Source organism: Terrapene carolina, unplaced genomic scaffold (assembly GCF_002925995.2).
Source record: "Terrapene carolina triunguis isolate 2854851 unplaced genomic scaffold, T_m_triunguis-2.0 Scaffold629, whole genome shotgun sequence".
Classification (NCBI taxonomy): Eukaryota; Metazoa; Chordata; order Testudines; family Emydidae; genus Terrapene; species Terrapene triunguis.
The window spans coordinates 3,493,666-3,511,414 of NW_020664980.1; the positions used below are offsets into that span (position 1 = coordinate 3,493,666).

At 38.8% G+C, this 17,749-nt stretch overlaps 1 protein-coding gene across 1 annotated transcript in view; it reads right to left on the bottom strand.

Moving 5' to 3' along the window:
* The window catches only part of KCTD16 (potassium channel tetramerization domain containing 16), a 160,875-nt gene extending 157,329 nt beyond the window's left edge, over positions 1-3,546 (bottom strand). The window contains exon 1 of the mRNA XM_024199394.1: positions 2,715-3,546. Coding sequence (XP_024055162.1) covers positions 2,715-3,546 — 832 coding nt within the window. The remainder of the gene's footprint in view (positions 1-2,714) is intronic.
* Between the last annotated feature and the right edge of the window lie 14,203 nt (positions 3,547-17,749).

The following is a 17,749-nucleotide window of genomic DNA, read 5'->3' on the forward strand; positions in this document are numbered from 1 at the left end:
CCCTGAAATTCTGGTTAAATTTCACCCATAGTGAACATGAATCTCCCATTATCCTCAATGGCACCTACATATGGATACGTGTCCCTTAGTATTAACATTACATTTTGTTGACTGCACAATCTGTAGCTATTAGCTTATCTGGAAAACTTCCACTTTGCATATTTGTCTTTGGTCCATCTCATTACTTTCAAATGGATTAATTTCCACATGCCGGATATTCTTTATCTGCATGCCAACTATGGAACATACATTATCATAGACCAACATGGTTTTTCCCCCCATTCTTCTTTCTTTTAAAAATGAACATCTTTCACGTCCATTCCCCACCTCCGAGGAGTATCTCAGCTTTACATTTTCACAGGAGGTAGTTAAGCTGCTCTGCTAAGAACATCTTAGCACATAACTACAGTAACTAGTTGCTTTAGAGCACCTCCCATGGTTTCGGCCCATTAACCTGAGTACAACTGCTTGATTAATTAATGCTTATATAGGCACAGTTGGCAGCTTCTAATTAAATAATTATGGCTAAGCAGCTGCACAGAAGTTGTAATGTCCCACTAGAAAGCCAGCTGTCAATTTTACTGGTCCTCAGTAAAATTCAAAAAATGACTTTTGGAGATTAGATGTAAAAGGGCTTTTTCCACTCTACACATTATCTATATGTATTGCCTCTGTTCTTACATTAGCTCTGCCCATGAACATGCAGCTGTAAAATCCCTGCAATTCAACAATGGTAATTGGTACAGTAACTGGAGACAAACTAGTCAAAACAGTCTGAACTGGATCTAGATTGAGCAGGATGAGTTTGCATCGTGGTCATTGGTTTGGCCCATTATACAGATAGGGACCATTTAAAAAATTTAGGTCTGGATCGAGGTTAGAATTTCAAACATCCACAAAATTGAAGTGTGTTCAGATAGGGTCAGACACAAATCCTGTTGAATTCAATGAGAGTTTTTCCAGGGATTTCAGTAGGTTTGGATCAGGCCTGCATTGATGGACTAGGGAAGCAAAGTTAGATCAAGCTCATTACACACACTCACACTCTCTTTTTGCTCTCAGATATTTCTAAAGCTCTTATCACCTTGATATCTAAGCATCATCACTAATAATAACAAAAAGAAAGCCAATACCTAGAACAGTCTATGAAGGATAAAGTTCTGAAGAATATGAATATAAGATATCAGTGATCTTTATTTGCTAATTAACATAACATTATTTGGGTCCTGCTTCAGTTTTTAAAATAGTTGGTAAAATTCCAGCAAGCGTATAGCTTTTTCTGATTTTTTTTTTAAATTTAAATATGATTTACTACCAGACATTTCTGGAACTACACTAATTCTACTGTAACTTCATGTCAGGTATTGATTTCAAATATTAGAAACCTAGTAATATAAATCCTCCAGCTCAGCCTGAGTTTGAGCTGATCCAAGACCTCTGAAGTATTTTACCAAGAAGTCCTGATAGAAAACTAATTTTCAATAAATCTATGCATATCAAAAATACAGAAGGCTTTTTTGGAAAGCTAACTTAAGCACTATTACATAAGCAGATTTGGGCTGCCTGTTGAGTTCAGTAACAGGAGTAGGTGGTACTCAGCCTAGTGTTGCACTGTAGTTTATTACATGTCAATAAACTACTCAAGTTCTGGGCATCTTTCAACACAAACAGTCAACTCTTCATGTTACTGGGGATATATTGACTACAATAGTTATACAACGTAGCAGGTGAGACAAGTAGCTGTTATTCACCTTTCTATCCCTCTGCCCAACACATGATCTTTGAGAGATGATAAACTCCACTTGTGCAAAGGGACTAGGGAAACATTCTCTCCTTTACCTTATTGAAGTAAAAGTAAAATAGCCTAGCCCACTCCTAGAATATTTAAGTCCCAGAGTTGTGGAATGATTTTCTGATACAGGATTATGGAATCAAAATTACCCTAATGTTACCATTGGTAACAGTGTCCCTGGCTGAATATCAATTTAGGAAGTTAATGAGCCTGCTAGAGCTATCAGATCAAAATTAGTACAACAGTATGTGATCTGATGTGATTCCCGTTAGCAGGACATATCCATCTAGTTAGGAAGGATCTGCTTTTCATAACGTGTTTCATAACAGCATGTAGCCACCTGCCTATCTATCCACTGAATCCTCATTTTAAAGAACATAAGTTGGTTCTGAAAAAGATCCCTGTTGAAAAGGAGCCAGCACGACTGCATTTTTTCCACTTCCCTACATGTGTGCGTGTCAGCCTTGTTGACAGATGGCTTGGCTGACTGTGCCTATTATCAAACATCTATTACCTTTGTATATTGAATCTCATTTGAAGATTTTCTGTAATTAAATCTACAGTGTGTTTGCAAGGCTTACATTATATCCAGGGAGTACTCACGAAATGTGTAAGGCAGTCAAATGGCTGATTCACAAAGCCTCGGATAGCAACACCTTTCAGTTGTGGGGAAGAAAAGGTGCTTTTGGCAGTCTGTGCTGCCACCTAGCCAAGACCACACCACTGAGTTCAGTGTTAATTTACATTTTAAAAGCTTATACTAAAGCATATCCCCTTGGATTCTGTTTTATCAGAAGAGAACTTCCATCAGCTGCAGAGACAATGAAATCAAACCTGCTAGTGCTCTGAAAATGAAATACACACCAAATGAGACAGGCTTTAACCAGATAATTATTTTTCCCTACAAATCTCTTGTACTTACGGTAGAAGACATATTCAGTGTAGCTGGACCAGACTTTATCATCTGTGTACTGATTGACAAAAGAAGCCGTCACTGAGGAATTGCAGGCCACCATGTGGAATCCACATTCTGACAACATGTCAAAAGCCCTCTCCAGGTGCTTGAACTTGAGATAGAACCTGGAGGTGTATCTTTCCGGTGCCCTATCTGGGTCTCTACTCTCATTCAAACTTTCTCCAAAGACCTCTTTGACTAGAGCAATCCTTCCACAAACCAAAATCCTCGGGACTCTCCTGAACTTGGCATCAGCTTGGCTCTCTCTGCCCATGGTGCACGACCCCCTGTACCCAATAGTAATGAAACCCCATTTTCGATCTGAAGGTAAGAGTGATGATGGGGGGCATATTCTTGTGTCACTGCCTTGGGAGACCTCCTCGTAGTCGCTGTGGCAATAGTCATCGGGGCTTTGCTTGACATCATCAGGAGTTAGGAGTTTGACCAAGTCTGGGAGCTGAAAATATTCAGCTTCCCTTTTGAGCCTTCCCTTTTCTGGGAAGTGATCAGGCAGGACCACTTGCTTGTCCCTGAGATAGTCCAGAATGTAGCGGAAGAGGAAACCATCTCTATCAATGAAGAACCTTCCCTTGGAGTCCTTAGCTAGATCACTGGCTGTGTCTCTCTTGGGGGTGAACATTTTCCACAGCAAGGAGTGGGGGATGCCCACCAAGGTGGAATGGCGAGTGAAGTATACTTGACCACCTACGTTTAGCTCCACCACCTCTGGGAAGGCATGTAGACCAGCCCCTTGTTCTCTAGGAGGGAGGTAAGTCCTGCAGTTTCCACTCAAAGCCATTGTATTTTAAAACAAAAATCAGCCACACGGAATGGCAGGACTATCAATCACATCAAAGAGTAGAATGAGGCTCCTCCACCAGACCCCCAAAAGGACTCATAATATTTAAGAAATGAGTGGGGGACAAAAAGTTAGTTTGTTAAAAAAATCAGAATTGTCCAGAAGTGACTATGTCACGGAAGCTGGCAAAGCAGCTTAAAACCTAAACAATGGATGGAGAGCAATAACTTCATGAAATGCAATCGGATCTTCCAACAAAGTCCCAAAAATCAAGATCAAGCCAAGCCTACGATTATTCACAGGTCTGTTAAAGGGGGGAAACAAAATAAGACAATTATTTCCCTAAGCATCATAAAAGTTAAAATAGAGGGAAATAGGTCAGTTCACAAAGCCCCCTCTAGTACTGATTGCAGGAGAGAAAATCAAGATCTTTTGCTAAATAAAATTTTTGGCAAGTTTTTTTTTCCTCCCCAAGCAATAATTAACATGTTTGGGGGAGGGGATACATATGGCAACATTTTGTTAACAAGAAAATACATACCTCAACTTTAAACAAGTGTCTAATTTAGAGCCTTTACAGATGAGAGAATGAGAGAGCATCAAGTCTTACCTTGGTTACAGTTAATGTATAGTTCTTGTGAAGGAAAGAAAATTTTCAGAGCAATCAGAACACACACAGGCTTACACAGAGTCCAGTTAATATCAAATCCAACCCCAGGAAGGGACAGAAAAGGTAAGAAAAGTGCTCTTAAGAATAGCCATCCATGTAGATCTCAAGAGTTAAACTGAGTCACAGGAAAGTTAACCGGGATGGGTAACGATGAAAAGCCAATCTATATAGCAATATCTGAGATGGAAAAAAACAAAACAAATCCCAATCAGGATCCTTAAAAGAAAGAGAGTTTCAGAAAGGACCTTGGTTTAGATGACTTGCAGAAACCCCAGAATCTGAGAAAAGAACTGGCATATTTCAGTGGGTTCCCAAAGTGGTATCCTGCCTGGCAGGAAGGGCAAAGAAGCTCCCATGTTGCCAGCAAGGGTAAGAGAAGACAAGCCTGCAGCCGTCTGAAAGGATGCCCAGGGTAGCTGCTTGGTCTGCTCTGGCTGCTGAGCTGGGTGGTTCCACAGTTCCCAGTGCAGTTCAGATGCTGTTGTTTCAGCAGTGCAGGGAAGAAACCATCCAGGGAAATGACTATTACATCATCTTAAAGGAATATGGCTTTGAGAAAACAGAAAAACCTAGAGGGGGACTTTCTGGTTCATTTTCCCTTTTTTATTTTTTAACAAGTTACAGAAGCAGCAGCACTGCCCAGTGCTGCCACAGACAGCTATTCCCAAAGCAGCTAGAGGCTCCTCCAGGGAAGGTTGACCTCTGGGTGGACAGAGAGATTCCAATTGCTGCTTCTTTTGCAGATTTCTGTTTTTTAAGTTCAAATAAAGTTCTTTCCTGTTCTAAGCACAGGGTTTTTTTTCCATTCATCTTTTAGCATTACATACATTTCTCCTACAACACAAAAATTCATCCACCTATACAGCACAGAACCAAATGTGATTTTACTCAGGGACACACAGATACATAGAGCAAAATGATTGAACGTGTAAAGACTCAAAATGAACTTTTCTATATTTTATCACAGTCGGTTGATTCATCTTTCAATTCCCTGACACAGAACTTACTGGAACCAATTATGAAAATAATGTGGAATAGGCAAGAGAAAAGCAAGTTTTTAAAAAAATAATCAGAACAGAAGCACAATTTTCCCATTGAACTGTAATTTCATAGTTAAACTAATTTGTAGGGGATTTCTAACACAGGAGTTTAAAATAACCATGGGGACTTTGTTAACGGGCTTGTGAGGTTGTAAAAATGAGCAATGTTTGAAAACATTTTAGCTAATATGTGTTAATTAAGCTGTATTTTACTGGTACATCAGCTTTATTGGGCCATTATAGTTTTGAGCAAACCTTCAGGCAATGAGATAAATATAACATGTGCCATTCAGCTGATGGCCTTATTCTGCTCTCACCTGTGATGGTGTAAATAGGCATTAGCTCCACTGAAGTCAGTGGAGTCACACCATTGTGGGATTGTCATCAGCAAGGCAGGGGAAAGCAGCAAAGAGTCCTGTGGCACCTTATAGACTAACAGACGTATAGGAGCATGAGCTTTCGTGGGTGAATACCCACTTCTTCGGATGCATGTGTTCACCCACGAAAGCTCATGCTCCTATACGTCTGTTAGTCTATAAGGTGCCACAGGACTCTTTGCTGCTTTTACAGATCCAGACTAACACGGCTACCCCTTTGATACAAGGCAGGGGAGAATCACGGACATGGTTTTCCAATAGTTCAACCATGACAGTTTCTATTTGGCCCTGTCTAGATCCTAGAATTGACCGTGACCACCTAACACATTTTTAAACACCGCTGTCTTTGTCTACTATACAGACGTTCCCCGACTTACGCCAGCGTTCCGTTCCGGAACGCCTTGCGTCACTCGAGTTTTGCGTAATTCGGAAACGTATACCCAACCATTACACCAAAAACAAAACAAAACAAACAAAAAAACCAAGCCACCTCCTATTTCTAGCTTACGGAACTTTTTCCGTAAGTGCAGATTTGCGTAACCTGGGGGGGCGTCTGTATGTGTTAAATGGTATACAATATGTTAATTAGCACATATTAGCTGAAACATTTTCAAACATTGCTCACTTTCCCAATCTAGACAAGCCCTTTGACAAAATTAATAAATGTCTTGACTCATAAATATACCTGAAACAATCACCTTGCTGAATGACAAGTGAACCTATACTTAAGAAATATTTTACTTCCTTTATTATGAGACAGATTCTGATCTCATGCCAGTGTAACTCCATTGGCTTCCACTGAAGTTATGATTTACAACAGGATAAGTGACATCAGCATCGGCCTCAGTATATTTAAACATGGTCAAAATTGTGTGCCAACTAATATATCAAATTCATATCAATCAGGCATTCTGCAGTACTTAAACACTGATTTCAGCCAGGCATGCATAACTTTTAATTAACATTTTAAACCTTTTTAATCTTTAATTTGTTGTAAAATACAAGTATCTCCATGTGTAATGCCTCCCTTCATCACCACCCTGCTAATAAAGTCCAGGACACTTTACACAGTCAGCACACTAATAAACTTCTCATTGCTTATTTATATTTAATTCAGCCTCTTCAACCAACGCATTAACTTGTTGTAGCTTCAATAACTTTTTTCATAGTGCAAGACTAACCTACAGTATATTTAGCATGCTTACAGCGCCACCTTATGGTTCATAGATATAATTACAGTTACATTATTTAAGAACATGATGGCTGTACTTTTACATCTTTAGCTAGCTTTCAACTTTTATCCAGGAACCATTGTTGTGTGAACTAATTTTTGCTTTTTGTTTTTAGCTATTCAAATTAAGTCAGAAATTCAAAGAAAATACCAATTATACATTGGGGAAACAACTTTTTTATGGAATGCTGTACTTCTAATTATAAAGATCCCCAATCAGAAAACATATATTAAAATCCATTCTTCTTCAGCAAAGAATTAAACACATGCTTAAAGTTAAGTCAATAGGACTTAAGCACATGTTAAATCAAATTCATAATAGCACATGTTGTAACTGTTTACAACAAACATCACCCTGAAATTACATATGCATTAAAAGGCGGATCCTATGCCTTTCACATCATCTTTACCCAAAAACAAATGCTATTCAAAATTCTCTGAGAGTATGATAATCAAATAAGAGTCTTAGTTCCAAGACCCAAAGGCACAGTTTTAAGCACAACTCCATTTTCATCACCGTGTTTTTGCATGGTTTAATTGTCTATACCTGTCTTGGGCATTCAAAACTAATGTGTGTACTCAATCTGAGGTTTTGTGCTTGCAAAAATGGGGTAATCAAAAATTGTTCATTCAAAGTTGTGCCTGCAATTTCAGAGGCCAGACTGAGATTTTGAAAATGTATCCTTAATTTTATGTACATAAAATACCAACACAATGATTTGAAAGATGTACTTTACTGTAATGTATCAAAATTAAAAGGGGGAAATTATTTATTTGAATACCTTCTGATTTAAAAAGTGAATGATGAAATCTAAAGCTGATGTTCAAAAGGAGAGCTAAACATTTATTCAAAATCTGTATTTTTTCTTAAAATGGTTTCAATTGGAGGCAATGGTTGGGCTCCCAGGTTAAGTATCTCAATTAGATTTCTGGATTTGACTTCTAATTCCAATTCAGCAGGGCCTGGGGACACTGTGGACGTTGTGCAATTGAGCGCCAGAAGGAGGAGGATAGGGAATCTTGCATAACTTGGTTGCAATCCTTTTAGCCCAATTTAATAGTTGCCATGTCAAGATCACAAAGGCCTTGTCTAGACTACGATTTAAAGATGCGATGTTAGAACATGTTAGTTAACATGTCTGAATTAACACATTGGAAAAGCCTAGTACAAACAAGGTAGTGTAGAGTTTAGGCTGGGTTGATGCGTAGGCTTCCACTAAGATTTAACTCAGTTTAGCACCTGTTAAAAGTAGTGTGCCTTGTCTACACACTCTAGAGTTCTCAAATATGTTAGGTGGAACCTGCTAATTTATATGTTCTAACAACACATCTTTTATCCTAATCTAGACGAGGCCAATCGTGGCCTACAGACTGGGTGGGAATTTTAGGATTAATTCACCACTGGTCAGTAAAAGCTGAGCCTGCTCATACCAGAGCTATTTGCCCCTAGCGACTACACAACATGCTACCATGAGTAAGATCTGAATTCCAATTCCAAGCTTTTGGGAGAGCATGTCTTGGAAGTACTGCAGAGGCATCAGGTTCACTCTGCGTCACTTCACTTTATACTGAGTGTTTCAATGATAGACAGATTCCAATAAAAAGCATGGTGGTGCCTGTAAACATTCCCACAAAGTACTCTGGCAATGATACTGTGTGATTAGTAACACTGATGTGTTTAAGCGCTAAGTCCTTTTGAAACATTATAATCAGAATTGCCCTTTGAAAAGAACAATTACTTTAGAATCTTAGTCATAACAGCTTTAGAAATGCATTTGCACTTTTCAAATAACAAATGAAATAAATTCAGTCCAAGATCTTGTTTCTTTACAGAGGATTTTTCAATGCTGAAATATAATGCAATTTCTTTTGGTACAATTGCTTCCTTAGTAAAGCATTACATAAAGCTTCAAAGTCAAGCACAAGCCATCAGCCAAATTCAGCTAAATGCAGCCTGAAAAGAGTAAAACTCCCACCTCTCCGAGCCAAATATTGGCATAAGATATACATACGGTCAGGTATAAAATATATATAAGGTATATACACATATAAGGTCAGGTATAAAATTATGATCTTAGTTACTCCAGTGTAAAACCACAACTCATCTGAAATCCAATGTAGCGGAAGTGCAGCATCTACCAGAAGGGAGTAAGATGAAACATGTTCTTCCTTTTAACTAATACCAGAACCACCTTCAATACTCCTGGAGGAAAATTTAGTCCTGGCATAAAGTGTAGCTTCCAAAGTGACAGGAAAGCTATGCTCAAATCTGGTAAATCAATGGTGTGACATCATTCCTGGAAACATCACCATTTAGATGCAATGTTTTTGCAAAGTGGCATAATAACATTAAGGCTTTCTAGAATTCATGGGACTAATGTGTAAGACAAACATTGTGGGCGTCTATCTCTAATAAAGAAACACTGATTATTTAAAGTAAAGAGTACATATTTGCCTAAATCTATAACAATCATAACAGATATATAGAAATATATCACATTCCATCCCCCAGAACCACTTTAAAGACAAATATACAAACTATATACAGGAATCAGTTTATGTATCTACAGTGTGAAATGTGGAAGCTGTTTAACAGCACACAGCAGCACTACGCAATAGTTTAAGATAGTAAGTGAAGAATATAGTTCCCAGCTGAAAATTAAGAATTTTGAAAGGGAGAATATAATAGTCTGAGTTGGAATTTGGCTGGGACATTTGAGTGGGGAACTTTGATGACTACAAGTGATCAGAATCTAATTTTTATGCGATACCCAAAAGACAACACATTCCAGCAGCATAGTGCTCTCTAACATCTGATTCAGAAATGACTGGGAGGGAAAAGTGCCATATCCTGCAGTACTTGGTGTTCTTTGGCAGTTTCATATTTACATCCTGATCCAACCCAACCCTGCTTATATTATGAGAGAGGAGCAGATCACAGCATATGGTGCTATTCCTGGGGAACATTTACACTAAGCCTTATGTACACTTTAAGGCCCCTTTATACTGCCAGAGCACTATAAAGAAGCCTTACAATAAATAAGAATCCGACACCAACTCCAGTAGATAAACTCTGGCTATTGCAATCAAACCTCCATCTAAACCTGTGACCTTTTCTTTTCACAGAGAAGCAAAAGAGTACTTGAATGTGCGAGCTCCAAGCTGCTCCAAAGTAATGTACCTTTAAATAAAATAAGTTGTTCTAGAAATGTTTATAAAATGCATAGTGCTCAGTGCTCACTTTCTAGCACTCAGCAGTCTTCACATCACTCAGGGAAGTTTGGAAACTGACAAAGAACTCCAAGTTCTGAATATGACAAGGAAAGGTACAGCAATCAGTTGAAATAACAAGTTGCCTATTGATACAGCAGTATGAGTTACATGTGGTAAAAGTCTCACCTGCTGAAACTCAGCAATTCTTGTGAATGAGAAGTCCTAATAAAATCTTTCACTTTGAAGAAGCTACATAAAGAAACATGAAATGACAGACTTGTCCCAGAAAAGGGCTTGCCAGCCAAAAAGCGTGAATACCATAAAGTACAATTCATTAAAATATACATAGTCAGGCATTACAAAATTCTGCTCTAGAGCTTTTATTCATAAGCCGAGTGCATAATGTACGTCCATCAGAAGAGAGAGAAAAAGAATGACTTTTACAGCTGCTCAGCACGTGGGCAAGGTGTAAGGGGAGAGAGCCTGCAATTGAAATATGGGATGTGGGGAAACATTGTTTCTTCGCCCTGTAAAATACAGGATGTGTGCACAGCTTCTGCAGAGAAAACTGCATGCTACCTTTATCAACTACCATCCAAAGGACAAACATATCACACAAGGCCCATGTTTTCAGAAACTGACAACAAGGGGAGGCATGTTCAATCCAATTCAGTGACTGTCATTGCACATCAGACAATATTTCAACCAGGAACTGATGTATCCTTTGTTGGCAAACATGTTAGGATTTTCTTCGTTCGTTTCTTCGTTCTGCCCAATAGCACAGTGTAAAACCACAACTGTGGGCACAAATGGCCCTGTGTGTATGTGACACAACAGTACACCACTGCACAAACCGATGGGTAGACAGAGACCTCATCCACATTCACAAAAACACCCACAGATTAATTGAAACTGTAAAGAAATTGTCCTGTTTATTATCCAATTACCCTTTTATAAGGCAGTTTTATTTTATTTCTGTTCAAAAGTATTTCCTTATCATACCCCTTATCTGACAAATCCTCATCTGATTTCAAAGCCCTCTTAAGATGTGACATGTTTATCCACAATAGAGCTAAGAGTGTTGTTCTGCCTCTGGTCCAAATTCTCCTTTAATTTACACTAGTGCAACCTCACTGAAATCAATGTGGATTCAGTGGATACACAGTATTGCAACTGAGTGAGAATTTGATCCTCAATATATAGTAGGTGTTTGTACAGTACATAATCTCATGTTAATAAAATAGGGCCCTTTTCTCCCAACATGGGAATAACTCACATATAGCAATGAAAATGCCTTGAATTCTAATTCTTGCAGGGAGAAGGGCAAGCTTTTTTCTCCATTGCAGAAGTGACAGAGGGAAAGGCCAAGTCTCTTGGGAGATCATCTGGAGCCTATGGACTGCTCCTTGCCTCTGCTTGATTACCTGGTTCCTGACATCCTGTGGCTCATGGACACAGAGATTTCCCTATACTCCTCCCCCCACCCCCCCCCGGAATTTCCCCAACACTGAGTCTACACTGACCAAGGACAACAATGAGTGGGGTTGGGTTGGGTTGGGTTGGGTGGGGTGGGGTGGAGGGAAAGGTGAGGGGCACATTAAAGGAACATTTGTGGCATTGGCCAATGTCGGAAGACAGGATACTGGGCAAGATGGACCTTTGGTCTGACCCAGTATGGCTGTTCTTATTTATTTATTGGACTATATTTTAGTGACTTTGCTCCAGAATGCTAGATTTGTGACTGGGAAACTTATATAAATATATGTTTCCAAGTAGGCCAAGATTTTTAAAATGCATTATTTGCCAAGGTCGTTATCGCACATCGTTGCTACCTTGAGAGGTCATTATCTTGGGGAGTTTCTGAATTAAACACTTTTATTATTATAATTAATGTTTACATAAGAATGGCCATAATGGGTCAGACCAATGGTCCAACTAGTCCAGTATCCTTCTTCCTATCTTCTGACAGTGGCCAATGCCAGGTGCTTCAGAGGGAATGAACAGAACAGGCAAACATCAAGTGATCCATCCCATCATCCAGTCCCAGCTTCTGGTGAACAGAGACTAGGGACACTCAGAGCATGGTGTTGCATCCCTGCCCATCCTGACTAATAGACATTGATGGACCTATCCTCCTGGAACTTATCTAGTTCTTTTTTTTAACCCTGTTATATTTTTGGCCTTCACAACATCCCTTGTCAAAGTGTTCCACGGTTTGACTATGTGTTGTGTGAAGAAATACTTCCTTTTGGTTTTTTTAAACCTGCAGCCTATTAATTTCATTTGGTGACCCCAAGTTCTTCTGTTATGTGAAGGATTAAATAACATTTCCTTATCCACTTTCTTAACACCAGTCAAGATTTTATAGACCTCTATCATATCCCCCCGTTAGTTGTCTTTTTTCCAAGCTGAAAAGTCCCAGTCTTATTAATCTCTCCTCCTGTTTCATACCCCTAATCATTTTAGTTGCCCTTCTCTGTACCTTTTCCAATTCCAATATATCTTTTTGGGGATGGGATAACCAGGTGTGCACATAGCATTCAAGATGTGAGCATACCATCGATTTATACAGTGGCTTTATGATAGTTTGTGTTGTTATCTAACCCTTTCCTAATGGTTCTTAACATCGTTAGCTTTTTTGACTGCCACTGCACACTGAGTGGATGTTTTCAGAGACCCATCCACAATGACTCCAAGATCTCTTTCTTGAGTAGTAACAGCTAATTTAGACCCCATCATTTTGTATATATAGTTGAGATTATGTGTTCCAATATGCATTACTTTGCATTCATCTGCCATTTTGTTGGCTAGTCACCCAGTCTTGTGAGATCCCTTTGTAACTCTTCGCAGTCTGCTTTGGACTTGACTATCTTGAGTAGTTTTGTATCTGCAAATTTTGCCATCTCACTGATTATCCATTTTTCCAGATCATTTATGAATATGTTGAGCAGTATTGGTCCTAGTACGTACCCCTGAGGGACACCACTATTTATCGCTCTCCATTCTGAAAACTGATAATTTATTGCTACCCTTTGTTTCCCATCTTTTAACCAGTTACTGATCCATGGGATAAGAGGGAAGGTCCTCTCATGACTGCTTACTTTTCAAAAGTCAATTTAAATTAAATACATTTTTAATTTGTTTATATTTGTTTTAGAAATCTAGAACTGTTATGTGTTATTTGTAATTTGTATTATCCTTATGTTAAATTTGCATTATCCTAACAAAACATTTAATTTATTCATATCTCTTTTATATGTTGTAGGCCAAAGTGAAAACGAAAAGACAAAAAACAATGCAACAATTTTTCTAATATATGTCACAAAAACCATCCAAGGTAAAGAACACACCAAGCACATATCAACGTGTCATCTGAACGTTCAAGGGATATATCTACATCCGACCAGCCTGAAGCACAAATACATCTACCTACTGAAGAAATGGTGTCTCCAAAACCTAAAGGTAGTTCCTGATGTTTGTCCGTCGAAGTTTTCCCATTTATTGACGTTATAAAAGATGACTACTGGTACACCTCTTGCAAGAAAGCTTCCAAATGCTATAATTGGTAAAAGTGGAGGAGCTTGGTTTGCCAGACCGATCAGCAAAGCCAATGCTGACAAACTATGTGAAAAGGCTGCAAAATACCAAGCCTCTGGACTGCATCAACATGTAGAAATTAGGCTATTAAGAATGCTAAAGACACAACACAGTTCATAAGAACAAACATGGCTGTGGTATTATACTTTCTATTTAAGCAAGAGATACCACACACTGCAAACTGGAGGGCAATGTTAAGTGCATTGTCACTTGTTCATCCTGTAGTTGGACACTAGTTCCAAACAAGACCAGCAAATGCTCACAATCATTCTGCAAGAAACTCAAGTGACTGGCTAGAAGCATGCAGTGCAACAGTGAAAGACTCAGCAGTTGAAAAAGTGAAGAACTCTCTTACCACATTCAAAAAATTTGCATATATGGCTGATGAATGCACCGATGCAAATGGGTGTCAAGTATTAAGTCATTGCGTACGTTATCTTGATGTCAGTGGTAGGCCAATAAATGCATTTCTAAATGTTCAAGTTAGAGAACCCACATCTAAGAAGACTTAAATGCTTGTAAATTGGACCCCAAACAGATAGCTGCTTGTGCATTTGATGGAACTGCAAACTTCTCTGGAAGACATGGTGGAGTACAAGCTTTGCTCAGAGAAAAGTGTAACCCTAATTTCTCCTATACACACTGCAAGTCCATCTACTCCAACTAGCACTAGTACGAGCTGCAGACTCTTCAAAAGACATTTAAAAAGCCATAAATGTAATGTCTTCATTATATTCTTTTTTCAGCAAGAGTCCAAAAAGACTTAACATCTTGGAAAAAATAGAAGATACACTGGGACTGAAGTTCAAATTAGTCCAACCAGGGAAAACCCACTGGCTTTCTCATGAGCAATCCTTGGCTGTTGTCTTAAAATTACTGCAACCGTTATTACTGGCTTTAGAAAGTATCTACCAAGCTGGGATGAAACTAAGTAGTGAGGCTGGTGGACTACTTTTGCTACTTCATTCAGAGAAGACCATCACCATTCTCTCTCTTGTAAGTCTACTGTTGAAACTACTTGGGTCATTAAACAATACCATCTAGGCATCTGCTACAGCAGTAGTAGATCTTTGTCCAGCAATAGAAGCTATATTTGGATCAACCATAGAGATATCCATTGAAAACATACTGAAAGAAGCAAAGACTTCAGTCCAGAAGTTGACTAATGAAGGCATTTATATTGAATCCTTAAGTGAAGAGGACAAGAAGTGTTTGTTAAGACAGCTGAAAAAGTATACAAACTTGATTCTTACAAATCTACAACAGCGACTTCTGGATTCTACTCAACCTCTATGTAGCTTTTACAGAACCCGGTTGTGACGTTGCAGTCTATATGGTTTTATAAAAATATGCTAATGAGTAAATATAAGGTAACTGGAATATGCTTCATGCAAAAGGTCTCTTGAAAGGTATCATTACAAAGCTTATAATCTACTGAGTGTGATCATCCTATTTGTATAAATGTACCACTCTTGTATCTGAAACTAGAAATATGAAATATAACTCTGAGGGCCTATTGTAATTATGCAAAGTGTGGGCCATTAATGGTGGTTTGGAATCTTGATGACTCCCATTAACCAGGACAATTGACTGCAGATGGCTGTGTTTTACCTGTAAGTCTTCCTGTATACGTGTGTGCTAGCAAGTGGGCAATGAAGTCTTGCAGTGACATGTGATCATGTCACCTGAACTGGAATCCATCTTTAACCTGGTGTCTTTCCATTGAGAAGGAGGGGGTGGGAACCCAGAGAGGGACAAAGGATTCCCATCTTATGCAAAAGATATATAAAGGGGTGGAACAGAAGCTATCATGAAGAATCCCCTAGCTACCACCTGAGCTGGAACAAGAGCTGTATCAGGGGAAAGAATTGTGCCCAGGCCTGGAAGGTGTCCAGTCTGAGGAAAAAAACTTACTGAAGCATCTCTGAGGGTGAGATTATGTGTATTCAGTTTGATTAGACATAGATTTGCGCGTTTTATTTTATTTTGCTTGGTGACTTACTCTGTTCTGTCTGTTACTACTTGGAACCACTTAAATCCTACTTTCTGTATTTAATAAAATCACTTTTTACTTATTAACTCAGAGTATGTATTAATACCTGGGGGAGCAAACAACTGTGCATATCTCTCTATCAGTGTTATAGAGGGCAAACAATTTATGAGTTTCCCCTGTATAAGCTTTATACAGGGTAAAACGGATTTATTTGGGTTTAGACCCCATTGGGAGTTGGCATCTGAGTGTTAAAGACAGGAACACTTCTGTTAGCTGCTTTCAAGTAAACCTGCAGCTTTGGGGCAAGTAATTCAGACCCTGGGTCTTTGTTGGAGCAGACAGGAGTGTCTGGCTCAGCAAGACAGGGTGCTGGGGTCCCGAGCTGGCAGGGAAAGCAGGGGCAGAGGTAGTCTTGGCACATCGGGTGGCAGCTCCCAACGGGGGGTTCTGTAATTTAACCCGTCACACCGGTCCTATAGAATACCAATACTTAAGTGGAGTGAGGCACTACCAACAATGGGGCTGCCATGTGATCGGCACAGAATGGAGAATTTGAACACAGATGAATGAATGAATGAATGAATGAATATTTGACTTCAACTTCTTTTTTATCATCACTAGTGGCTCAACCCAATCTTTGTGCTATGTTTCCTCTGATGAAAGAAGTAGAAATTCATCTCTTGCCACTCCCAATCACAACAGCTACAGTTGAGCATTCTTTTTTGTCATTGAATAGAATTTTGTGTTCTGAAAGAAGTTGCCTTCTGCCTGATCATGTGAATGAACTAATGCGCATATCAATTGAGGGAATGGAAGTACTGGACACATGAGAAGCCACTGAAAATGAACGTAGTGCATTCTGTTGCCTGATTTATAAGGTTAATAATATTAATTTGGATAGTATGGGTTTTAGGCTCGCCAATCTGTTTGATTAGAAAATAATAAGGTTCTTGTCCTGAATCAGACTCCATAGAATTTACAAAGGACCCTCGGGACAGGAAGCTCACACTGAGACAGATATAGCCTTAAAGACTTTTTATTAAGATAAATGAAGTAGTAATTAAATGGTAAAATAATCAGAGTTACAAAGTTACAATTGTATTACAGCTATTCAAAAGATACATATGGTATTATGGTATTATATGCGACAAAGCTTTGGTTAATATACTCACACCCTTCCTTGATAACCTGGTGGTGAGAGACACAGGACCAGCCTCGCCTCTGGCAGTTCAGGTTCCTCAATTCTTGAGTGAGAGGTGCAGAGCTTAGAAGAAGCTAGAGCTAAGAGCTATCGAAGCTAACAGAGTTTACTTAACTAATATAAACTTAAAATTAAAACCTAATAAACAAAACTAAGAACAAAAGCGTAGGGAAACCCAGCTTAGCCTAGTCCCCTTGGAACTTAGAAAGTTTAAGAAAACAAGTCAGTCCCTAGCAAGATGGGTCACCTCTTTTATAGGGCACAGGTGTCTGAAATCCTTCCTCCTATGCCCAAACTTCATTTCCCACCCACAAAAGTGTTAGGGTACACTTACTCCATAGGCTAGTATGTTTGTACGTATTGATGACATATACATACATATTAATGATATTAGATCATACACACATATGTTATTTTTGTTCTCCCGGTTATTTCGGTTCTTTCCTTGTGGTGTACTTGTTAAGTTTGAGGGTACAGACTTGGACACCCCCTATGCCATTCTACCATTATCTATCTCTCTAGGTCAAAGGTCGCAGACATATGTGTGTGTTGACTTTGCTATCTGGGTGAAAGGTCCCAGACATAGATATGCTAACTTTGCCTTAGCTCAACATACAGGATATGGCCTGTAGGTCCCTTGCATTACAGCTGAACTTACTTTAATATAAATCTATAAACCTATTACAATAAACCAAATACTTAAACTATAAGAAAAGATATATATATGCAAGCAAGCAGGTTAATCTTATAGGCTATAATTCAAGAAGTTCATTAACAGAGTTGTGCAACATTATAACAAGAAACCAAGAAGGATGTAGATGTAGTGCATCATAGAAGTATTGAGTAGCCAACTTTATTTGTGTGATGATTTTAAAACAGGA